Genomic DNA, 24,766 nt, shown 5'->3' on the forward strand with positions numbered 1-24,766 from the left:
TCAGCCTGCTTTCTTACTCACCCAGGACCACCAGTCCAGGGGAAGCACAGGCTGCCGTGAGCTGGTGCTCGCACATCATTCACTAGTGAAGGAAATGCCTACAGGACAATCTGATGCAGGCAGTTCCTCTGTTAAGGTTCCTCTTCTAGATGACTGTAGCTTGCAGTATGGCAAACACTAACCAGCATGAGTAGCAAGCTCCTAACTGCACAGCTCTCCTCCCAGCCTATCCTGGAAGCCAGGCTGTGTACGTGCTCACGGGGCAGTCCCTGTTGAACTGCACCTCCAGCTCACTCATAGCTGCCCTTAAAGTTCACCCTGCTTTCCTCAGCTACCTTTCATGCCATTCACACCCCTGGTTTGGCTCAGTGCTGCCCTGTGCCAGCTCCCATGAGTGATTTTTGGACCAGTCTGTTTCTAGTCTCCACCTTGCCAGCTCAGGACAAACCCATAGCACCATGTCCTTCCTGGCGTAATGCATACCTTGACCTTCTCTCTTCAGGCTACATCGGCGTGGTTAACCGAAGCCAGAAAGACATCGAGGGCAAAAAGGACATCCGGGCTGCCCTGGCAGCCGAGAGGAAATTCTTCCTCTCCCACCCAGCCTACCGGCACATGGCTGACCGCATGGGCACCCCACACTTGCAGAAAACCCTGAACCAGGTATAGCGGAGGTTTGAGGCCACCATGTAGATTTGTGCTGTTCTCAGTCTCCAGTGAGTAGCAAGGCTGTCAGCATCTTGTTACTCCTAACCCAAGTGGTTTCCATTGAAGACCTGTTGAGAGCTGGGTGAGTTGAAGGCCAGTACTACTATGAATGTTTGATTTATTAGTGTCACTAATGCCTTAAACCCCTACAGCAATTCAGTCACATGCCCAGAAGTCTGAAGACAGTGCTGAGGTGGTAGCAGGGTCAGTCAGGGCTGGTGACAACAGCTAAATGGAAGGTTGCTGTAGTCTGGACTCCTGCAATCTAACCCTGCGCAGCCTTTGAGCACAAATCCTGGCCTGGCTTTCCCATTCCTTCTTTCTCTTGTCCATCTTGCCATTATATTACCTAGGGTAGGGGTCTGTGAGGCCATGTGTGTGCAGGACAAGGTACATGCCTTGTGTGACAGGATAGAGTAAACAGTATCGACCCACTGCTACGTGCCCCACGCCTTCTTACTCACAGTGACAACACAGTGAGAAAACTGGAGCGCCTGCCTAGAACCCCCTAGTGAGGGTGTGGGGGTGTGGCTTGGTGGCACAACACCTGTCTAGAATCCCCCAGTGGGAGTGTTACTTAGCAGTAGAGTGCAGGCCTAGGATGTGGAAGCCCTGGGCTTCATCTCCAGTACCGAATAAATCCAGTGTGGTGGTACTACTGTTATCCCAGTACTCAGGAGCTCAGAAAGTCAAAGTCATTCTCAGCTATGTGATGTGGGATAAGTAAGAGTCTACCTGAGTCAAAAAACAACAGCAAAGACCTCTTTGCTCATGGATTGGGACCTGAGGCGAGGGCCATTGTCCTTAGGGAAGGTCCACTGGAAAGCCAGCTGGTAAATGAGCCACCAGATGAATTCCTCAAGTGTTAGCTATGGCTGGGGGTCAGTGCAAAATGAAGCTGAGAGCACCATCCCTAGAGCTGGTGCAACAGGCATTGGGCAGCGTGTCTTGTAGGAAGGGCTAAAGGGGGCTGGAGAGATGGCTCAGTGGTTAAGAGCATTGACTGCTCTTCCAGAGGTCCTGAGTTTAATTCCCAGCAACCACATGTAATGGGATCTGACACCCTCTTCTGGTGGGTCTGAAGACACTGACAGTGTACTCATGTACAAAAAATAAAATAAATCTTTAAAAAAACAAAAAAAAACGAAGGGCTAAAAGCAGAGGCCACTGGACCTGGCCAAAGTGTGGAGGGGCAGGAAGGAAAACCCTCCACAGAGCCTGAGGCTATTGAGAACCAGAGGTGTGTAGCTTGGCTGGCCCCCCTGAATTAAGAGGTACTCTGTGGAGCATTGGTTGTTTGTGATCTTCCACTTTGTGAGCTCAGCGATGTGGTCCATAGGTGGCTCAGCCACCTGCTGCTCAGGCCTGAGGACTTCATTTCAATCCCCAAACTAAAGGAATGGTAGAAGGAGACAGTAGACTCCATGTTCTCTGACCTCCACCGAGGCACCCTAACATGTACACTTACTCCCCAACTCCAACACATGTACTCACAGAAGTAAATAAGAATTTTAAAAGGTCAACAGAACAACCTGGCTCCCACAGACTTGGGGCTCATCACAGGCCGGAGCCTCTGCACTGTTCTCCTCTAGCACTGGTGTGTTCAGAATCTTTCTTTTCCCTGCTGGGAATCCACCTGCTATGCAGTGGGGCTCTTGCTCTGTCCCCCACTCCCATCTCCCTGCAGATGTGGCCCCACATCCTGCTCAAAGCATATACCTTTGAGTCTTAGTTAGAGGGCCATCCCAGGTGTGTGCATTGGTTTAGGGGACACCATTGGGTCTTGGAGCTAGCAGGGCCTTCCCAGGCCTGCACACTGGTCCCACCATGCCCATCCTTGGATGTCAACTGACATCTGCTACAGGCTCTCTGCTCCGCTTGTTCCAGCTTCTACCCCCATCTCCTCAATGATTTGTCTGTAGGTTTGTGGCTCTCTTTGGATTGCACTCCAGCCTGAGTACTCCAGCCTGAGGGCGGATTGTGTTCTTTCCGGGCCTCTGGGCCTGTGGTACCCTGTCTGACCCTTATCTTTTCTACAGCAACTGACCAACCACATCCGAGAGTCACTGCCAACCCTGCGCAGCAAGCTGCAGAGCCAACTGCTGTCCCTGGAGAAGGAAGTGGAAGAGTACAAGAATTTCCGGCCTGATGACCCCACGCGCAAGACCAAAGCCCTGCTGCAGTGCGTACTCACTCCCCTTCCCCTTGCCTGGCCCAGTCATCCTGCTCTCCATTCAGGCCCTTGTCCTACCCTGCCCCTGAGAGTGTGGGGTCCAGTCTCTAGACATTTAACATGACACTGTCATCTGTAAGGTTCATGCCCTGAAACTGTGTACCTGCATTACAAAAAACAGGGAAAAGTCACATTGTTTCAACAAGTTACCATTGTGTGTTAATCCCAGCATTTTAGTAAGTTGCCATTGTGTGTTAATCACAGTGTTTTAGTAAGTTGCCATTGTGTGTTGTACCTCATTCATTGCTGTAGTCCTGTGGCCTGTAGCACTAAAGTTGGACACAGCTGAACAAGGTATGTTATCTAAGCCTGCCATCCTGGGCCTTAGGAGGTGGTGGCAGGAAGATAGATCAAAACTTGCTGAGCTGAGAACGTGGATGAGCAAGTTAAAGTCGAGGGTCCGAGCTCCATCTCCTGACCTAGCACAAGGAGAGAATCCCTTCCTCCAAGCCTGAGGGTGTGCACCCGTGATCCAGTGGGTCACGGGGAGATCCAGTCTCGGGAGACAGACTGAGCTCTGCCTTCAGGGAGAAATTCAGTAAAGTAGAGAGAGATTTAAAGACAGTGAACAGTCACTTCTTTCCTGCACACACACACACACACACACAAGAGAGAGAGAGAGAAAAAAAACAAGACACTGTTTAAATGAAAAAAAAGAAAAAAAAAGAAAGAAAAAAGAGAGAGCAAGCAAATATATTATGATCAACTGGGTTGGTGGCCTGGTGCAAACTTCAGCCACTTGGTAGGCATTTGGGAGTCCCTTCCTTCCTTGCATCATTTAGTTCCAAGAGATCAAGCATCTTGGCCCTCAGACTCAGTGAGAAGTACCTTTACACACTGAGCCATCCCAGGACCACACCTACCCCAAAATATGTTCTTTTTCTTTTTTCTTTTTTTTTTTTTTTTGTTATGCTTACATGAACTGTTGATGCCTTTTGTGGTTGCCAAGCTCTCTGGTGCTCACCCTGTCAGCCTGCTCTGCACAGATGCAAGCTGAGCCTCACAGTACAGAACCACTGAGTCAAGATTTCCCAGCCTGCCATGGTGGTGCTCTGTGGGACTGAGGTAGAGAGGTAGCGGAAAGTAAGGATGCTCCTCGGCCGGTCTGGAGCAGCTGCCTTGACAGACAGCCATGCAGTCAATCAAGTTGAGACCTGGGGAAGGACTGCATGGCTGTGCCCTTAGAATTCCATCTAGAATTTTAGCATTAACAGATCTATTGAGGTCTTGAGAACAACCAGGATAGTGTCCAGCACTTACCAAAGTAGCTTTGATACTTGGTACATTGGCTGTTAAACAGTGATATTTAAAAGGAAAGAAAAATGGCCAAACATGGTGGCATACATGCCTGTAATGCTAGCATGGAAGGCCCAGACAGAAGGGTCTGTAGTTGAAAGCCAGTTGGGGTTACACAGCAATACCTGTATTCAAATACAACAATCCCATGAAAATGAGCCACAGGACTGACAAGGTGGCCCAGCCAGTAAACAGGCTTGTTGCCAAGATAGCCTGAGTTTTATCCCCAAGATGCACCTGGTAACAGGAGAGAACTGAGTCCCATAAGTTCCCTCTGACCCCACTCATAGACTGTGGCATGCCTCCCTCCAATACATAAATGTAACTTAAAGCCTTTGTAAGATGCAGAGCTTATCTCCTGATTCATGTAATTACAGGGCTCTGCAGAAAACTCTGTCTTGACCTTTTGCCTTTTCTTTCTTAAAGGATGGTTCAGCAGTTTGGAGTGGACTTTGAGAAGCGAATTGAAGGCTCGGGAGATCAGGTAGACACACTGGAGTTGTCTGGCGGAGCCCGCATCAATCGCATCTTTCATGAGCGCTTTCCCTTTGAGCTGGTAAAGGTAGGTGTTCAGCCTGGAGTTGAGTCAGACACCCTCATGCTTGGTCTCTGTCTTGGCCTTAAAAATTCTTAAAAACCATGATGTTACAAGTTCCTGCATCCTGTCAGAGGCTGCTGTCAGCAAATTTGGTCTGAAGGACATGTCCCCACCTTCCCAGATCTCATAACTTAGAAGCTCTGAGCCGAACAGTAGGAAAGTCCATGTTTCTTTCACTGGTGGAGGGAAGAAAGATACATGAGGGCCAATGAGATAGCCCAGCAGGTACCCTCTGCTCTGCCCGACTGCCTGAGTTTGATCTGCAGGCAGAAGCACAGAGCCAACTGCAGGTTGTCCTCTGACCTCCACATACACAGGCACTGACAACACACACAAATGTAACTTTAAAAACCGTGCACAGGGGACTGGAGAGATGGCTCAGTGGTTAAGAGCACCTACTGCTCTTCCGAAAGTCCTGAGTTCGAATTCCGGCAACCACATGGTGGCTCACAACCATCTGTAATGAGATCTGATGCCCTCTTCTGATGCATCTGAAGACAGCTACAGTGTACTTAGATATAATAATAAATCAATCTTAAAAAAACAAAAAAAACGTGCACAATGTTAGGCTTACACCAGTAACTGCAGAGTTGGTGTGAGTTGAGGCAGGAGGAGACTGAGTTTGAAGATAACATGGCCTACAAAAGAGCCTGTCTCAAAAACTGAAACTAAAACAAAACAGAAAAGTAAAGCAAACTGTCTTTGTGTCCTTTCCTTTGAGGCCGTGGCTCTCACCTCATAGGTGTTTGTATGTGGAGATCAGAGAACAGCCTGCAGTGCCCCCTCACTGGCTTCTCTGTGTTAACCCTGGCTGTCCTGGAACTCACTCTGTAGACCAGGCTGGCCTCAAACCTAGAGTCGGCTTGCCTGTGCCTCCTGAGTACTGAGAGTAAAGGTGTGCACCGCCTCTGCCACCCAGCCACTAAGCACTTATTTTTAAAGCAAGGTCTCATTGTAACCCATGTTGGCTGTGTAGTCATGCTTGATCTTGACCCTCTACCCTTTATGGTAGGATTACAGGTGAGTGAATGTCAGCACATCAGTTTGCCTGTGTTGTGGGTAGGGCCCAGAGAGAGCTCCACACATATGTGGCAAGCATCTGGCCAGCATGAGAACCGCAGCCTGGCTTAGCCTTATTTTCTTAGACAGGATGTCTCACCTCCCTGGAACGGGGAACAGTACTAGTAGGTTAGGTCTGCTGGCTGGAAAGTTTAGTGTTTTACTTATGTTTATGAACATTTTGCCTCGTGTATGCTGTGTGTACTATGTACATGCCCAACTGCCTACAGTGACCACAAGAAGGCGCCAGATCCCAGGGAATGGAGTTATGGACTTAGTGAGCCATTATGTGAGTGCTGGGAACTGAACCTGAGTCCTTTGCCAAAGCAGCCAGTGCTCTTAACTGCTAAGCCATCTCTGCAGTCCAGTATGCCCAGATGCAGCCATCTCTGCAGTCCAGTACGCCCAGATGCACTCAGGTCTGCAGGCTTAGTGGCAGATATGCTAACCTACTGAGCCATCTCTGTGACCTTCAGTTGTTTCTAAGTTTGAGCTTGCTACGTCATCTTTGTGAAATATACTCGTGAATAGAAACAGAGCTATCCACTGTTCCTGCTGTGAGGTACCCTGGGCGTGGCTCCACGTGTGGTTGGTTTCTTCTCAGATGGAGTTTGATGAGAAAGATCTACGAAGAGAGATCAGCTATGCTATTAAGAACATCCACGGAGTCAGGCAAGTTCCATGGGGAATTCCCATGTTCTCTTCCTGTCCATTCATGTGGGCCCCCCAACCTTCGGAGTCCCTGGCTAGTGAGGCCTTTAGAAGGTTCATGGATAGTTTTCAGAACTGTATAAACATCTTAGTCTTCAAGGACAGAGAAAGTGTGTGTGTTTTGGCTCTGTGGCTGTCCTAGGTCTCTTGACTACTTGTGTCTCCTAGGATACATGACCTTATTCTGTGAGATCTATAGTGACCAGAGGTTGGGTGGAACCAGACTTGAGTCATGCCCACAGGCCCCATGTCATCATGGGTCACTTGTGGGCCTCCTGGTGTCCCCTCCTTAATTGCAATCAATGAAGTGTACCCTGTTCTCTAGCATCCCAAGATCCTTGGGTTACCCTGAGGGCTCCCCAGTTGGGGACTCTCTGGTATCCTACCCCCCAGCTTTAATGGGATAGTTTTCCTTGTCAGGGACCTAGCAATGTTTAGAAAGTTGCTGACCACACCCTTTGTTTCTCTCTGACTTATCTCTCCCTGCTTCCCCACTGGGTCTGGACGTTTTTAGAACTGGGCTCTTCACGCCGGATTTGGCGTTCGAGGCCATTGTGAAAAAGCAGGTGGTCAAGCTGAAAGAGCCCTGTCTGAAATGCGTGGACCTGGTTATCCAGGAGCTAATCAGTACAGTTAGGCAGTGCACCAGCAAGGTACCACACCTGCAGACGCGGGGCCGCAGGCTTGGTATCAGGCCCCAGGTTACCTCATTTCCAAGAATCCTACAGGGATGGGACCGTGTCAGTCTGGACCCACTCAGGAGGGGGTGGGGGAATGCTGGGCTTCTTAGAACCAGCTAGACTGGTGACAGGTCTCCTGGGATCCTGATACCAAGCCCAGCATGCATATGGTGGAATGGGGATGTCATCTGGCTGTGTTGCTTTGCTGCTTGCTAGGGAAGCAGATTGGGTATTCCTCTTCAGCTGTTGGAGGCCAAGGCTCCTGAAGCTTCACTGTTATCCCCCTTGACAAATGACAAATGCCTGCTTCTTTGGAGCGGGTCACTTCTCTGTTCCCATGGCACTGGGAAGAACATAAACACTGGTGGCATACTGAGAGCTTAGTGCCCAGCTTCACAGAGCTACTTGGGTTCCAGTGTGGCTCTGCTAGCCTTCACTGTGCCCTGTGCTGTCCTTGTTCCATCCCCACCCCTCCCAGGTAACTCCACACTCAGTCCTCATGGTCTTCAGTGAGGACTTTCATGCCCACTCTTCATGGGCAACTGCCTCCATTTGGCCCAACCCACCAGGCTCCTCTGGGAGGACTGTATCCTGGGACAGCACACTCCTGCCAAGCAGCCGAGTGCTTGAGGGGAAGGAGAGGGCGTCTGCTTGTGCAACCTTGACATTGTCAGCTCTGAAAGGGCAGAGAGCACCTGCTTCAGCTGCCTGTCCTACTGGAGCAAAGTCCCCATTTGCTTCCTCAGCTTCTCCAATGGGAAACAGAGCAAAATAAGCCAGCCAAGCAAGGGCTGAGGTTAGCGTTAGGGTGAGTTTGTAGAGTGCTTGGCTGGCTGCACAAAGCTTGGGGTTCCATCCTTAGCATCCCATAGACCAGATGTGATGGCTCATACCTGTGATCCCAGAACTGGATCCAGGAGTTGGAAGTAGGAAGGTAGAAGTTCGAGGTCATCCTCAGTATATATACTAAGTTGGAGGCTAGCCTGTGCTACAAGACCATTTCAAAAACTGAAGGGGCCCTTGTTACAGACAAGGAGACATGAGATTGAGATTTCTCACATGCCTTTGGCCCTATGCTGAGAGTGTCCTGTAGCGCTTAGCCTTGAGCTGTAGGCCAGCCTATGCTCCCCCGGGCCTTGCTTATCCCAAGCTGCTTCCAGGACAGATGTGGGCGCAGGCTTTTCTGCGTATGCACTAACCAGCTCATTCTCCTTTCTTCTCTTTCTCTCTTTCTCTCCCGTCCTATGTGTGCATTTGTGCGTGTGGCCTGCACTACCCCTGGGTGTCTCTCAACCTCGTCCCGCCCTCCTCCGCATGACCAGGACGGGGCTCTTCACCCCCGACATGGCCTTTGAAGCCATCGTGAAAAAACAGCTTGTAAAACTCAAAGAGCCGAGTTTGAAGTGTGTTGACCTGGTGGTGTCGGAGCTAGCCACGGTCATTAAAAAGTGTGCTGAGAAGGTAACAGGTCTTGCTCCTCCTGTCCCTCATCAATTCCCACCTATCATCTCTTCATTGGTGTCAGCGCTGAGCCTTGGGACAACCCTGCCTACAGGGGACCCCTGCTGGGCACAGTGGTCACCTATGCCATCTGGAACTTTGCGTGGCAGGCTGAGTGGGGGAGGTACAGCGCACACGTCCCACCCTCTCAGTTTTGGGGTCCAGTGGGGAAGCCTTTGCCATGTCCAAGCACAGTCACATCTGTGAAACCATTCTCGCTCCTAGATGTCACCCCTTGCCACCACTGTGTCCTCTTGCGTGTTCCTGCATCAGGGTGCATTTAGCAGCATCTTTCCCCTCCTGGGGAAAGTGTGGCTCGGGTCACTCACTACCCCAGATAAAAAGGAGAGAGTCTGAGGATTGGCCACATGGCTGCCAAATTCACAGAGATCAGGGTATAGTTTCCAGCAAAGGGTTCCCTGAGCTCAGCAACCCCGATGCTGTGCCTGTTATCCTGGAGCAGGACACCATGCTCATTCGAATGCCCAGTGAGGGCCATCAGTTTGTTCTGCCTGTACCTAGTGCTGGGCGGGAGGGGGCTGCCTGGCACCTCTGGGTAGCAAGTGTCACTCACCCTCTCTGCCACTTTCCACCTCCAATCGCTGGCTTTGCAAGCGGCTCTCAGCATGCACGGCACCCTCTTGCCTTTCCTACTCCACATGCTCCTGACTGGCCTGCCCTTGTCTCCCGGCTCCCCTCCCCTCCCCTCCCCTGGCCTGGCAATGAAGACCTTGTCAGCTCAGCCCTTCTGCTTGCTCCCCAGCTGAGTTCCTACCCCCGGCTGCGAGAGGAGACCGAGCGAATTGTCACCACCTACATCAGGGAGCGAGAAGGGAGAACCAAGGACCAGGTATTGTACCAGTTCTCTGTTTCCTGTTTGCTCATGTCTAGCAAATTTTGAGAGTTTAGTTTTGTGAAGTGATATTTTACTTTAACTCAACCTGCCTTCCAAATAAATTAGTCAGAGACTGTATGATGTCCTTAATCAAGCTCTATGACACAATAGCTGAGTGGTTACTAATCTCTTCTAATCCTTGAAGCTGATCTGGCTGCCTCCCAGCCATAGTCTCCAAGGTACTTGTATCTTGGTATCGGTCTGGCTCTCTCTGCTCCAATGTGTTCCTATGGTGATCATCACGGAGACTCCTCTCTTTCTTTATCCTCCCCTGGCTGAGGTCAGAAGTCCAGCCATATACTCTCCAGTGCTCAGCCATTGGCAGATCAGCTTTTATTAAGAAAACAGAGAATAAACCGACAACTGTATTCACACAACATTGAGACAAGAGATACTTAGAATAGACATTACAGTACATGTCCAGATTGCCACCAGATACGGGGACAGAGAAATCAGCATTTGAATAAGATAAGGTTACTTATTTATTTATTTATTTATTTTTGTTTGTTTGGTTGGTTGGTTTTTTGAGACAGGGTTTCTCTGTGTAGCCCTGGTGATCCTGGAACTCACTCTGTAGACCAGGCTGGCCTCGAACTCAGAAATCGACTTGCCTCTGCCTTCCAAGTGCTGGGATTAAAGGCATGCGCCAATCATGCTTACACTGTGAGGTTTTGGTTTTGGTTTTAGATTTTTTTTTTAGATATTTTCTTTATTTACATTTCAAATGTTATCCCCTTTCTTAGTTTCCTCTGAAAATCCCCTATCCCCTCCCCCTCTACCTGCTCCCCAACCCACCGATTCCTGCTTCCTGGTCCTGACATTCCCCTATACTGGTGCATAGAACCTTCACAAGACCAAGGGCCTCTCCTCCCATTGATGGCCCACTAGGCCATCCTATGCTATATATGCAGCTAGAGCCACAAGTTCCACCATGTATTTTCTTTGATTGGTGGTTTACAGCTGTTTATCTCACGTGTGTTTTCCATGGCATGCATGTGGAGGCTAGAGAACATCTCTGAGGAGGGTTCTTGCCTTCTCTTTATGCAGAAGTTCTGGGGGTGGTGTGGGGTGGTGTCAAGCTTAGTTCACCAGGCTTCCAAGCAAGTGTCTTTATCTGCTGAGCCATCTTAACAGCTCCAGATCCATTCTGAGGCCTAGGACCATGACGAGGCTAGTATAGCACTTGCCTAGCATGCGAAGCCCTGGTTTCCACCTCCAGCACCCTATCAACAGGGTGTGGTGAGGCACAATTGTCATCAGAGCAGAGTCAGGAAGACCCGAAACTCCATGTCATCCCTTGACTACATAACTGAGTTCAAGGCCAGCCTGGGCTACATGAGACTGTGTCGCCTACCACCACCTTCCCAAAAAAAGAGAGAAAGAAAAAAACGAATTATTATTATCTGTGGCCACCAACCTGTATCCTGGCCTCCCCATGATGCATTGAGAAGTCTTCCACCATGATTGTTCAGGTGCATTAATGTCTTTGTGCAACTACAGATTAGATTGTTCTATGCATGCAACTAAATCTTTGTTCATTTTCTCAAGACCAAGGTGTTCTGTTCTTTGCCAGGCCTTTCTCCATAGTGCTTCGGGGAGACTGTGATTTCCAACTCTGACCCAGTGTTGAGGGCCATGTGTCACCTATGGTGGCAGTGTGACTTTCTCCATTGTTGGGACATTTTCTACTGTGAATCTACTGTATCGCTTTAGAGCTGCCCCTACCTGCTGGAGAAGTGCTAGGGCATCTGGAGCCTTGCACTTCCATACCCTGGGCTGTCACTAACCCTTCAGGAGGGGAGCTGGAGCCAGGCCTCCTCGGTGGACCTTGATTGTGTTCCCAGCACTCCCATGTTAACTCACAATCATCTAGGACTTCAGTTCCAGGAGCTCCCATACTTACTTCTAGTGTTGTAAGCACTACGCACGCACAATGTGATATATGCAGGCCTTGTACATATAGAATAAAAATATTAAATCTAATTATAGGGTCTCATTACAGGTGCTTAAATCTAAATTACTACAAGTGTTCATATTGGGCCTGCCATGGTGAAAAAACTGGCTCCTTTGACTTTAAGCCTGCATTTAGTACTGGACCTCTTAGACACTCTGTAACCCCATGGCCTAGGAGATATGGGTTTGATGCAGGGGCCTGTCATCACAGTATGGAGAGACTGAAATAGGATGAGCAAGAATTCAAGGCTGGACAGACTGGGTTATATTATGAGACTGTCTCAAAATAAAACAAGGACAGAGTGCTTCTGTCATCCACATAGCCCGGGTTCTATTCCCGCCCTCAGGAACCTTTCACTGATGGTGCACTTGAGCTTGCTCAGGACGCAGAGGCAGCCTGAGGATCAGGAGGTGAAGGTCTTTCTCAGCTGTCCTGGGCTCTGGGAAACCCTGTCCCCAGAAAACAAACAGAAAGTCAAAACAATACACCACCGAAATGAACACTTCTGCTTGTTTCCATCACTGCTCCTGAGGCTGCTGCTGCTCTTCCTGTGCACACAGCCTCTGGGATCCCCTGTGGACACTACCAGGCTTCACAGCAGAGCTGTGGCCTCACAGAGCCAGCTTCAGGGACTCTGTACAACACCCCGCCCTCCCCAACAACCTCCTAGGTCTGTGTACATTGTCTTGGTTATCACTGAGGAGCTAGAGACACACTGACCAGGGAGTGTCTGGCCTTGAGCCAGCAGAAACCTTTGCCAGCGGAACCAGAGCCCCTCTGCCAGGCAGCCTGGCCTGTTGTTAATAGGAACTAGGGTAGAAAGCTGCCTGAGTCAGTAGAGTCCATGGAGCGACTTCAGCCTTTGCAAACTAGGACCATTAGCATCCTAGCAGACAGGGCTGTAATGAGGTTGGCAGTGGACTATCTAACGGCATCTCTGTCTGCCAGATTTGAGAGTGCAGCTGTCTCAGGTATGGGCATGTACACACTTGCTGGGGCACCTGCAGAGGTGATCGGGCTTTTAGTGTGTGTGGGACTGAGTTCCATCTTTTTTTTTTTTTTTTTTTTTTTTAAGATTTATTAGCCAAGCATACAAGCATAGTGGTGCACACCTTTGATCCCAGCACTCAGGAGGGCAGAAGCAGGTGGATCTCTGAGCAGGTGGACCATATGTAGGTATATGGTCTACGGCAAGTTCCAGTATAGCCAGGGCTACACAGAGAAGACCCGTGTCCATGTCAGATGATAGATAGATAGATAGATAGATAGATAGATAGATAGATAGATAGATTGATTGATTGATTTTTTTATGGGAATGAATATTTTGTCTGCATGTAATGTGTGTGTGCTACGTGCATATCAGGTGCTTGTGGAGGCCAGAAGAGAGCATCATATCCCTTGGAACCAGAGTTGGAGACAGGTGGGAGCCACCATGTGGGAACTGGGAATTGAACTCGGGGCCTCTGGATGAACAACAGATGCTTGTAACCACTGAGCCCTCTCTCCAGCCCTCAGCCATACTCTTAATTTTACATTAGTATGTTTGAAAACAGAGCCACACATAAGCCAGGCATGTTGGTGCACATCATTAATCCCAGCACTTGGGAGGCAGAGGCAGGCGGATCTCTGAGTTCAAGATAGCCAGGGCTACACAGAGAAATCCTGTCTTCAAAAAAAAAAAAAGGAAGGAAAGAAAGGAAAGCCACACATCAGGTGATGCTGGCTTGAACTCAGAATGCAGCTGGGAGAGTATCTGTATAATATACACATATGTTGTCATGTGGGTGTGCATGCATGCGTGCATGTGAACTGATGAGATCCCAAAGGCTAGTCTGATGGCATATGCGCTGTGATTTGAAGCTGGCTCAGGTGCAACGTGGTGGAAAAACTCTCTCCTAACATTTATAAATCCTGACTCCCAACAATGGCAGTACCAATAAAAAGAGAAAAAGAAAAAGAAGAGAATGAATTCCAATCCACTTCCATAACTTAGGAACATTAGGCCCCAGGTCACAGGTCAGGCCGTGGCCCAAGGAAGACAGCACCTCTCGTGATCAGCCCCAAGGCAGTACCCATGCCCACCACATTGAGCTACCAGGCACTATCCCCTTATCCCAGCCTTCCTGTGTGGCTCTTTTCCACCTGCAGATCTCCCCTTGTCCTGGTGATTTAGCCTTCCTGCTACATCCTGTCTGGGAGAGCTGGGGGATGCACCAGTTATGTCTGCTGCCCTCTGCTGTGTGTGTGTGTGTGTGTACACATACATAGAGTACTGTGCCTTCCTTGCTGTTCTGTACACTGTAGTCACACACCCCTACTTTCCTCTAGATTCTTCTTCTGATTGACATTGAGCAGTCCTACATCAACACAAACCATGAAGACTTCATTGGATTTGCCAAGTACGTATACAGCCATTGTCAGAGGGGCAGCACCAAGACCAGAGTGTTCATCCATCTGCTGGGGATGCTGGGCAAAGGGTAGAGCCATTTGAGAGTGCCTTGGCGCTTTCTGTGCAAAGGGTAGAGCCATTTGAGAGTGCCTTGGCGCTTTCTGTGCTAACTGTGACTTCTGTCACAGTGTCCTCACCTAGTATGTTGTCTATGGACATCTCAGGGACAAAGTGTGTACTCTGTGGCCATTCTCAGGGAAGAGGAGGCCAGCCAGGTTCATACTCTGCATGACTTCTTAGAGCTTTTCACAGCTGGAGCACTGTGCGGGCTCTGCCTTTCACACACTGTACACAGATACATACGTACTGTAGACTTAAAACCAGAACCTTGGAGTGGGTTGTTTCCATTGTTAGCATTTGGCTAGCATGCACAAGACCCTGGATTAGACCACAGGACCAAAACAACAGATACCACACCTGATTGTATTGGTCCTGGGTCAGCCATAAGCTCTGGACCAGCTGGGCAAACTTGGGTGCCACTGGGGGTGTTCTGGTGGCTCATGCAGGTTTTCTTAGCTTTGGACAATAGGATACCACCAGGCACCAAAAGACAGACCCTTGTGTCCATCTATACTACTGATGTCCTTTCGTGCCAGGTCCCTTGCTGGAGCAGTACACAATTCAGGCCAGGTCCACTTGTCCACAGGAAGTCCATGTGTAAAGATAGACTGTTAAGACTCAGTCCGCTCAAGGCTCTTGGAAGTCCAGAGGGTGGCTATGGGGCCTGACCTTCGGGTTTTAGAGACTTGCTAAGTGGGAGGGCCTTGTGGGCACAAGGCTGAACTGTCTATTGTCTCTGGGCAGACCTGGTGAACCATGAGCTCTGAGCGGGCACATGGCAGTGAATGAAGTGAATGACTGACTGGTCGATCAGAAGCCCCCCTGAGCACATGTAGCCTAGGGCCCTTAGCTGGGTGATTTCTTCCCTGGGGTGGGCTGCATTGGGGGCTGGGGAAGGCAGCCTGTTTAAGCCCTGCTCTCCCAGCCCTGCATGGGCAGCAGAGTGGCCCCCATTGGTTGCTTTCAGTTTCCTCACCTCAATGTGTCTGCTTCTCACACTTCATCCACAGTTCCTTCTCACAATCTCTCCTGTTTTTCCTTTGACCACTCCACTTCTTTCTCTGGATTCCGGGGCCTTCCCACTTACCCAGCTGTTTCTATACTGAGGAGCTGGTCACAGGGTGGGTATTGCCTGCTGTGTGCCTTTTTCCCTGGTGTGTGACCCGGGGTGTCCTCCCTGGGGAGCCTCAAACCTGTGGGGGATGTTCCAGAAGCCCTTGAATTACAACAGCCATTCTCTCAACCAGGGCCCCAGCCAGGCCTTGTGAAGAGGACTCTGGGTAAGACACCATAGAGCCTGCCGTATAGGGCACACAGACTGGGGAGTAGTGGACAGTGGCACAGCAGCCTGAGGGATGAGCACTGGGGAGACCGTCACAAAGAAATCATGCAGTGGCTGACAGGGGACTGCAGGGAGCTGGCACTGGACAGGGAGACCAATAGGCAGGACGCCAGCCAGTAAGGCAGGATGGAGACAACAGCTGGTGACCATGCCCCTCATCAGGTAGGCCCTGACGCCTGAGCAGAAGAGTTTAGATCCCCTGCCATGGCACCAGAGTCTCTAGTTAGGGCCATCACCATCTTGGCTGCTGTTTGAGGGAGCCATGTAGCACTTATGTAGCACATCTGGGCCCTTGTCACTATACTGTGAATGATGGCTTAGCTTAGTCTCACCTTCTTCAGGATGGCTCATTATACACAGGGCCTAAAGGAAACGCCCCATGATGGCTGCTGCCGTGGCATAGTTGGTAGAGCACTTGCTTAGCATGCATGAAGTCTAGCACCAAATCAAAGGGGTGTGATAGCCCACTGGAAGAGAGATAGAAACAGCACAATTGGTCCAAAGTTATCTTTGGTTATATATCTGAAGTAGAAGCCAGTCAGGAACACAGGAAACCCTCCCTCCCTCAAAAAATAAATAAATAAATAAATAAATAAATAAATAAATAAATAAATAGGGCGATTAGATGGTTTAGCAGGTAAAGGTGCTTGCTGTCTAAGCTGCATGCCTAGTTAGATTCCCATGTGCACAATGCTACGCCCTCCAAAAACATAAAGATAAATGCCGAGCCCTGGGAGAGTGCTGTCAGAAGAGCACTAGGTGGGCGTCTATGTGGTCCTTACCAGTCTCCAATAAAGAGCCCGTCTCCTCCAAACACTCACCGCCTTTCTAGCAACTGACTGAAGCTTTGTTGCTGCTTCCTAGTCTCTCTGTTTAGGCTACTTGAACTCCTGAGGTGGCCCAGCCTAGGCACAGACTCTGCTCCTCCTCCCTTAGCCTCCACTGGGGTCCCTGGCTTGTACGCTCACTTAACAACCTTAAATTGAGTTTCCCAATTGAAACTCAGCCGGTTTGAGCTGTAGGCAGAATCTCAGAGCAGCCAGCCGGTGGCGAAACCAAGTGTGTTGCTGTTTGTGTCCTTCTGCAGAATACCTGGGTTCTGTTCCCAGAACCCACATCAGGTAGCTCACAACCACCTGCCACTCCAGGCTTCCAGTGCCCTCTGGCCTCCATGCACACCTCACATGTGTGGTGCACATAAACTCATGCAGGCAGGCACACACAGTGACATACATACACATGTACATCTTTATAAGAAAAGAAAACTATAACCGCTGAGTGGCAGGACACGGTTTCTTTCGGATGGTTGTGTTATTGTTAGAACATGCGTCAGAACCAATAAGGAGAGTGGTGGGCAGCTACAGGAAGTAGAGTGTGCTCTGTCTACAGCGCCACTGCATGCAGAGCGCTTAGCACCTGGCACACACACAGCTCTGTTTTTGTCCCCAGCACTTCACATACTGCATATGGAGGCAGCCTGGAGAACTTGAAGCCCAACAATCCCAGCACTTGGGGGGCTGAGGCAGGCAGATCTCTTTCAGTAACTGTCCAGCCTGGTCTACATTGAGATCTAAGATAGCCAGGGCTACATAGTGAGAACCTGTCTCAAGAGAGAGTGAGAGAGGAAGAGGGAGCTAGAGTTGCTGCGGGTCTGTGAAGGGGAGCACACACGAGGCCTTGTATTTGGTCTGCTGCATCCCCTTCTCAAAGCTGAAGGTGCAGACTTGCTGCTGACGAGAAGACATGCAGGAACCTCCCATAGTGGGTTTGGGCAAGTCCTTCTAGCAGCCATTTGGCCAGTGTAAGCCCCAGAACTATCAGGGCTGGTGATGAGAGCCACTTGTAGATTGATGAAGGGTCAGTGGTGGGAAGAGAACGTGAAGAAGCCCCAGGTACGTTGTGCTCAGGGTCCCCTGGAACCAGCTTTCTGTCCCTGTCCCCTGCATCTTACACCTCTTCTTTGAAGCTCTAACTTCCAGTGACTTGTGGGAAATAGCTCGTGCTTCTGGAGTGGCCATGAGAAGGTTCTAGAAGCCAGGGTTAGCCAGACAGCCCGGGCCTCCAGGGCAGCTCTTTACCTCCCTCCCACGTCTCATCTGAATATGCCTTCTCTGCTTGTGTTACAGTGCCCAGCAGAGGAGCACGCAGCTGAACAAGAAGAGGGCCATACCCAATCAGGTAGCTCCCCAGTCTCAGCTGGCACTCCCTTCTGAAGACAGGAGTATACTTAGCTCATCATAGCATTTGATGTGAGAACCGACTCCTTAGTACTAGGCCGCTCTGTCAGCTTCTGGGCTATGTAGCTGTTAGAACTAAGGCTTCCACAGGACCTTGGGGCAAATTGCAAACACCCAAAGGCCTCATCTGACATCTAATGTGAAAGTTACAACTTGACCCTCAAAGCAGGAGATGTGTTACAGTGACCCCGAGGTGTATGTTTTCTAACTCTTGGCCCCAGGAATGGAGGCAGGTAGGTAGAAACCATGGAAGGTGCCACAGGCAACTCAGGGAAGATGGGGATGGTTTGAATGCCATGCCTGGAGAACCCCAGGCCTCCTTTATAATCCCACCCCAGCTTCAGAGGCTTCGCATACTTACAGATGGCTTCAGAGATGCCAGTATTACGTGTCTGGTTGGGCTTGTTTTTCTGTCCAGTTTCTGCACTGTCCCCCAATTCCCTTCCCATGTCAGACTGGGGTGGGGGTGGGGCGCTGTGCTGTTGTATCTTGCACGATTTAGAGCCAGATGGGGAGAGATGTAACAAATGCATGATTTTGAGTTTCCTTTTTGTATGTGTGCTTGCCATAGGTAGTACATATGTTGTTGCTTTTTTTTTTGTTTTAAAGAAGATAATGAATTAAATATTAACACCATGAATATAATTAATAGCATGTAATTTTTTTCTTTTGCTGTTTTTTGTTCCTCTGCTCTTCCTTCTCCTGCCCTTGTGCTTTCCCTGCGTTTTCTCTGTCCCTACACGTCCCTTCCATCTCTCCTGCTCTCCCTTGATTGACCCACAACCCTAACTTTACATTCTCAAAGGGGGAGATCTTGGTAAGTACCTGCTTAGTGTGGTAACTAACTTAGAGACTAGCAGTAAAGGAGGCCTGCCTTCACCCTCTGCTCAAAAAACTAAAATGTGCACTAACCCGGGAGCTACACGGCACCGCTGTCACTGGACCTCGCGCTGTCCTGGGGATCTGTTGCTCTCACAAAAATACTAACCCAATTGCAGCTCTCTGGGAGACACCCCCCTCTGCTCAGTCCTAGCAGGTTCTCTTGGTGTCCTATAGTTCAAAGATGGCAAATACGCATTCACACATTGCCTCTGGCCCCACCTCAGCTTCCTAGACATGCAGATTTTGCTCAGGACCTGCTGGAATTCATTCTTTTTTTTTGTTTTTGTTTTTTTTTTGGTTGGTTTTTTTCGAGACAGGGTTTCTCTGTATAGTCCTGGACCTCACTTTGTAGAGCAGGCTGGCCTCAAACTCAGAAATCTGACTGCCTCTGCTGGGATTAAAGGTGTGCACCACCACGCCCAGCTTGGAATTCATTCTTGCTGCCAGGCCTTATCCTCTCTCTCTTCCTGCAGACATCACTGACTGACCAGTCTTACCACATGGGGAAATTTGCCTTTCTGTGCCTCTGGCAGGCATTGACTAAATGATCCAACACTCTTTCCTGTGATTTTCCTCCACAGTGAGCCCAGGGCAGACACTGCTAATCAACCCTGGCATTCTTTCTTAATATGCATACCATTGACTCCCCATTCTGTAGCTATTGTGACTGATTGTTGTTGTTGTTTTTTTTTTTTTTAATTTTCCATGTGATATCCTACTCCTATACTCACATAGGCATACATAAGCAGGTTCCCTCTAGTCTGCTGCCTTCACAGCAGCTGGATGGTCAGTTCCACTTTCCCACTTTCCTTATCCATTGCCTGGGACAGATATCACAGAGTGATCCCAGCACCTTTTCTGCTGTGCTCAGAATTGTTGCCATAGACTACTCCTCGCAGTCAGTCGGTGTGTATCGCATTTGCCATCCTAACTGTGGGCAACGCATCTTCCTTTTGCTCAAGGGCTGGGAGCTGGGGTTGTCAGAAGGGTGTGAGGCCCAGCGCTGCTGAAAGCTGAGTCTGTGTGGAGGTGCTCCCTGCAAGCAGCTTGGCCTCAAGCCCTGACAGACCCCTTTCTCCAGGATATTCTCCTGCTGCCACCACCATTCTCTGCAGGGATATTCTTGGAGTTTTGACCTTTTGCAAAGGTTGAGCCACTTCTGTGTGTAAGTGGTGGGTCCTTGTTGCACCTGGGTCCTGGCAAAAACAGGCTGGGTCAAAGTCGAAACCTGGGCCAGTGTTAGAGAAGAGGGGCCTAGGACCAGATCAGCCTCAGGCCTGGAGCAAAGCAGTCAAGTAGCACTTCTAGGTGGCCATTGTTCCTACATTGTTCCATTCTCCTGGCCACAAAACCACACACAGCCTCGAGATCATGAGCGTGGCCGGCCGTAGCCTCGGGTGCCTTGGCCATACTTGTTCTTCCAAGTGATCTTCACCCAGAGAGGAAACCATCATGGCTCCCGCTGAGCTCGCCTCGCTACTACTTGCTGCTCAAGCCCCTGGGATGGGTCCTTTCTGTCCTGCATGCCTGCATGCCTGTTACTGTGCCCCAGGAATGGCCATCCTAGCTGCCTCTGCTCTTGCCACACCTCCCCTAGCTCCTTCTCACCCAGCTCCTTACGGCCGTGACCCTAGGTTCCAAATCTACCTTGGAGATAAGGAGGCACAGCCTTCGCTGTTCCCTGGAATCAGTCTGTCTGTACTCGTGGGATTGGTGTTATCTGGGGCTACATTGGGGTACCCACACGGGGGGGGGGGGGGAGGAAAGGGTGCTCACACAGGCAGAGGGCGGGGAGGGAAAGGTGTCCACACAGGTGGGGGGGGTGTGGCAGGGGAGGGAAGGGTGCTTTGGGGATTTTGCCAGCTCATGTATCCTTAGTGGAGGCAGCTGGACTAGACCTCCAAGGGACAGTGACACAGCTGTTACATAGTAGTACAGAGACCCCACTATATTGGATTAATCTTCTTGGGGTACAGTGGTAGCTTGGGCCTAAGTTTCTCTCCCTTGGTTGACATGTGCTGACTAAGTTCAATAAGCTGGACTAAGACTGACTGAAAGGACCCTGCCACCCATCCCTGGCAGGACAGAACTTGGCTATAGGACCCCAGGCTGGGTGAGGTTCCAGGATTAAGCATTCAACCTACAAACCTCACCAGCCAGCCTAGGTGGTCTAGAATCGAGGTGTTCCTGGAATGCTGAAAAGCCTCGTAGCTGAGCCCAGGCTGTTTTGAAATGAATCTGTATAAGTCAGTAACTCTGTTTCTAGCATGAACACTATGCCCTCCTGGGACTCCAGGCATCTCTAGGAGTCTGAGATCTCTTGACTTCCCAGGGAGGGAGAGATTCTTGCCCTTAGCTTTGATGAGGGATGTCAAGTGGAAGCTTATGTTGTTCTTGGCCCAAGAAGGGACTTAAGTAGGCCGTAGGGATTCCTGAACCTTTCATAGCTGCTTTGACCTTCATGGCCTGCTGCTTGGAACCCAAACACACCCACTGTAGCAGGGGAGGTGGACACAGGCCCTGTTTAGGTTTGGCAACTCTAGAGCCAAACAGGATAGGAGAGGAAAAGGGGAACCTCAACTCTATGCCCCAGACACCCTATTTTGGATTCTTCTGCCCCATCCTACCTGAGAAACCCAACAGCAGCCTCCCCTCCTGTCCATAGCTATACATGTCACATGCTCTGCAGCCTGGCCCATCTGTTGCTGCCTTGGTCCCAGGCATCCCTGTTGTCACCTCTGCATGCTTCCTGCTGTCCCCAGAGTACCCAGGTCAGGGGGTGGGAGGCTCAGGTCTACATGTGCCTCCGTGTCCCAGGGATCATGGGAATCTGAAAACGTGGCCCCCTCAGGCTGCCTGTACCTAGCAGTCAGGTGAGTCCCCAGGCTGACCTGGCCTCTGTTCCCCATCAGATGACAGCTATGGCCCAACGAGCCCTTTCCTTGGTGTGTCTCTCAACTGAGACCCCTGAGTTGTTACTCATAGAAAAGTGTGCCCACTGGGCTTCCAGCTAGCTGAAACACAGTCCCACTCTGGTGGACCCTTCAGCATCTCTAGTGGTCCTCTGGCCAGCCCTCTGGGTGGGACTGTCTCCCTAGCACTGTCACCTCCACACAGAAGAGCTTGTGTGAGTGAGAAACCTTTGTGGGTCAGTCCCATGAAAAAGGTCACAGCTGTCCCCTGCTGTGGGTTCTCCAGTGAGTCATCTCTGCCTACCTTGTTGGACCCAAAGAAGTGCAGATTCCCAGTGTCACATTCTACATAGTCTGGCCCCAGCCCCTAGCCCTGGCCTCCTGGCCTAAGCCCTTTGATACTCCTAGGACATGCATTTTTGTTTCCTGTGTCATTTACATCACTGTAACCCCCAAGGGGCTTCTGTAGCCCCCCCCCCCCCCCCCCCCCCCCCGCCGCTCACCATTCTGTCCCTGAGCCAGAGATGTGTTCTCCAACTATCTCCATCCAACCCCACAGTGGTCCCGGCTCCCTGTCTGATTCCTAGCTGGAAATGCTTGGCTTGACATGGAACTAGGATCCTGGCTGGGGTGGAGGTATCGCTGCCACAGAACCAGGCTTCTATCCTTACTGGGGAGGAGGGGGTGGATGGAGCAGCAGGGCTATCCTCCCTGCTAAGCTGAGTCCTCTCCACCAGGTGATCCGCAGGGGCTGGTTGACCATCAACAATATCAGCTTGATGAAGGGTGGCTCCAAGGAGTACTGGTTCGTGCTGACAGCTGAGTCATTGTCTTGGTACAAGGATGAGGAGGTAAGCAGCTGGGAACAAGGGTGGCCTGATAAGGTAGGCAAGGGAGGTGGTCCCCAGCTGACTACCCCATTCCCTCAGCCACTTGAAAAAGGGGGTTTACAGTCAGGCATGCTGACGTGCGAGACCCCAGCACTAGGCAGCTTGCAGTTTGTGGTAAGGTCCAGGCCTGTCCAGGTTATGTAGGAAGTGCCAGTGTCAGACAAGGGGGCAGGGTGTCAGATAGTCCAGCTGGTAACATGCTTATCCTGCCACGGGAGCCCTGACTCATCCTAGAACCTAAGAGAAAAGGGAGGCGTGAAGGACGCTCGTATTCCCAGCAGGCTCTGCAGGCAGTGCCTGCTGGCCAGCCAGGCTTGCCTTCCTTGACAGGCTCCAGGCAAATAAGAGACCTGTCTCAAAAAGCCAGAGCGTAGCGCCTGAGAGATGACACCTTGACAGGCTCCAGGCAAATAAGAGACCTGTCTCAAAAAGCCAGAGCGCAGCGCCTGAGAGATGACACCTCAAGTGGTTCTCTGGCTTCCAGGTTCACTTGCATGAGTATGTGCCTACACACAAACTTGAGTATATACCCACACAAAAGAAGAAACAAGAAAACAAGCCAGGGTCTGTGGTGGTGTAGCTTAGTATGCACGGAACCTTTGGTCCCATCCCATCCCCACTTAGCATCGCATGCGTGCCACACTCAGCAGGCTCCTTCACTACATAGCTCGTTCAAGGGCAGCCTGCATTACAGTGAAGCTTTATCAGGAGGACTTCTGTCTGAAGGAGAGACCCTGGCCTCAGTTCTCTGCTGCTGGATGGGAACTGAGGGGGCATCCTAGGGCCAGGCCTCACTCAGGGCCAGGTTCCCAACATGCACTCTGGTGGCCTGTACCAGCAGTCACCTCTGTAGGGTCTTCCAGCCACCATGTAAAAGAGACACCCCTCCCCCCCACCAGTGCACCAAAGGGACACAAGGACTCAGTGTGGTACCATATGTGACCTGTCCATACACATTCCATTCCCATCTTAGGAGCTGGCCAGCACCCTGGCCCTGAAGTGGTGTAAGTATCACCCAAGGCCAGACTTCCCTGGTCTAGCTTCTGCTATTGTTGGTTTTTTAGTTTTTTGTTTTGTTTTGGTTTTGGTTTTTCGAGACAGAGTTTCTTTTTGTAGCCCTGACTGTCCTGGAACTCACTTTGTAGACCAGGCTGGCCTTGAACTCAGAAATCCGCCTGCCTCTGCTTCCCGAGTGCTAGGATTAAAGGCGTGTGCCACCATGCCCGGCTCTGACCTGGCCATATTTTTTAGCATAACAAAGACTCTGGGATTATCCCCCCAGAATGAGATGAGGCACCCCAGTGTTGAGTTTCTGCGTTCCAGCTCCAGCTGTAAGAAAAGTAACCTGAGAGCTGGGTAGACTGTGTGTGTGTGTGTGTGTGTGTGTGTGTGTGTGTGTGTGTGTGTGTTTTCAGGGTTCACAGCCCTGGACCTAGCTGACAAGTGTTAGGAGCTTCTTCCTTTGGGCTGGGAATGACCATTCCAGTTCCCCTCATCTGGAGACAGAAAGCAGGCACTTGGGCCTCACTGTAGACAAGGCCTGTAGCAGGGCCACACCACCACCAAGAGGTATGAAAGGAGCCCTCTGTATGTATGCCAAAGATGAAACACACTGAGATCTAGGGGCTGTGGAGACCCTGACACCTTTAATGGTCCTGGTAGGGGTCCTAAGTATCCCAGGTAGCAGCCATCCCTGAGACCCAGGCCACTCTTGTAGACAAGCCCAAGACCAGAAGGGGCCTTTTCTTTATTTTAGGAATAAACCAGAAGAGAACAGTGTCATTGGAAACAAGGAGAAAGGCCCAGTTCACCTGAGGACATCCCTCCCCACCCCGGCGCTCTCTCAGTCCTGGGCCTACTTTTTCCACCCTCCTCCCCCCAGAATCTTCCCTAGGTATCTCCACCCCAGTGGAGAGAGGTGGCACTCACCTTAGGTGGTCTGGAAGTTCCCACTGTTGCTGCTGGCCCAAGCCCAGCCTAACCAATGTGCAGACTACTGTACATGTCCCAGCCTCCTGAACAGGTAGTCTGAACACTGGGATGGCGGGGATGGCTGTTCAGTCCCTCAGCGTGGCCATGGTACAGGCCAGGGAGTCTGCTCCTCCTAAGATCCTCCATTCAATTCACCCACGCACCCTGGACTCTTCTGACGTGGCAAGGCCAAGGCCACTTGCTCACATCTGGAGAAAGTTGAGATTTTCAGGAAATCCGAAAGCAGACTGGAGGAGGGCTTGGGTCGATGGCCCGTGCCGCAGAAGGAGGTCCTTGTGCAGTTGCATACTTTGCGAGCAAGCGCATGCGTATGCTTGTGTGTGTGTGTGTGTGTGTGTGTGTGTGTGTGTGTGTGTGATGGCAGCCAC

The 24,766-nt window shown here is 50.6% G+C and overlaps 1 protein-coding gene across 9 annotated transcripts in view; it reads left to right on the forward strand.

Moving 5' to 3' along the window:
- Dnm2 (dynamin 2) overlaps positions 1-24,766 on the forward strand; it is an 82,483-nt gene that overhangs the window by 48,501 nt on the left and 9,216 nt on the right. For 3 of the 9 annotated variants that reach the window (XM_021171782.3, XM_021171774.3, XM_021171777.3), the window contains exons 6-15: positions 503-663; positions 2,748-2,890; positions 4,664-4,799; positions 6,499-6,566; positions 7,120-7,258; positions 9,549-9,635; positions 13,963-14,033; positions 17,612-17,663; positions 18,528-18,539; positions 22,254-22,367. In XM_021171782.3, the coding sequence (XP_021027441.1) occupies positions 503-663; positions 2,748-2,890; positions 4,664-4,799; positions 6,499-6,566; positions 7,120-7,258; positions 9,549-9,635; positions 13,963-14,033; positions 17,612-17,663; positions 18,528-18,539; positions 22,254-22,367 (983 nt within the window). Of the gene's footprint in view, positions 1-502; positions 664-2,747; positions 2,891-4,663; positions 4,800-6,498; positions 6,567-7,119; positions 7,259-8,607; positions 8,747-9,548; positions 9,636-13,962; positions 14,034-17,611; positions 17,664-18,527; positions 18,540-22,253; positions 22,368-24,766 lie in introns of all 9 variants that reach the window. The other 6 variants (XM_021171775.3, XM_021171776.3, XM_029481333.2 and 3 more) reach the window with 3 other exon arrangements.

This window comes from Mus caroli, unplaced genomic scaffold, assembly GCF_978045245.1.
Source record: "Mus caroli unplaced genomic scaffold, Mus_caroli_1 scaffold_11, whole genome shotgun sequence".
NCBI classification, from domain to species: domain Eukaryota; kingdom Metazoa; phylum Chordata; class Mammalia; order Rodentia; family Muridae; genus Mus; species Mus caroli.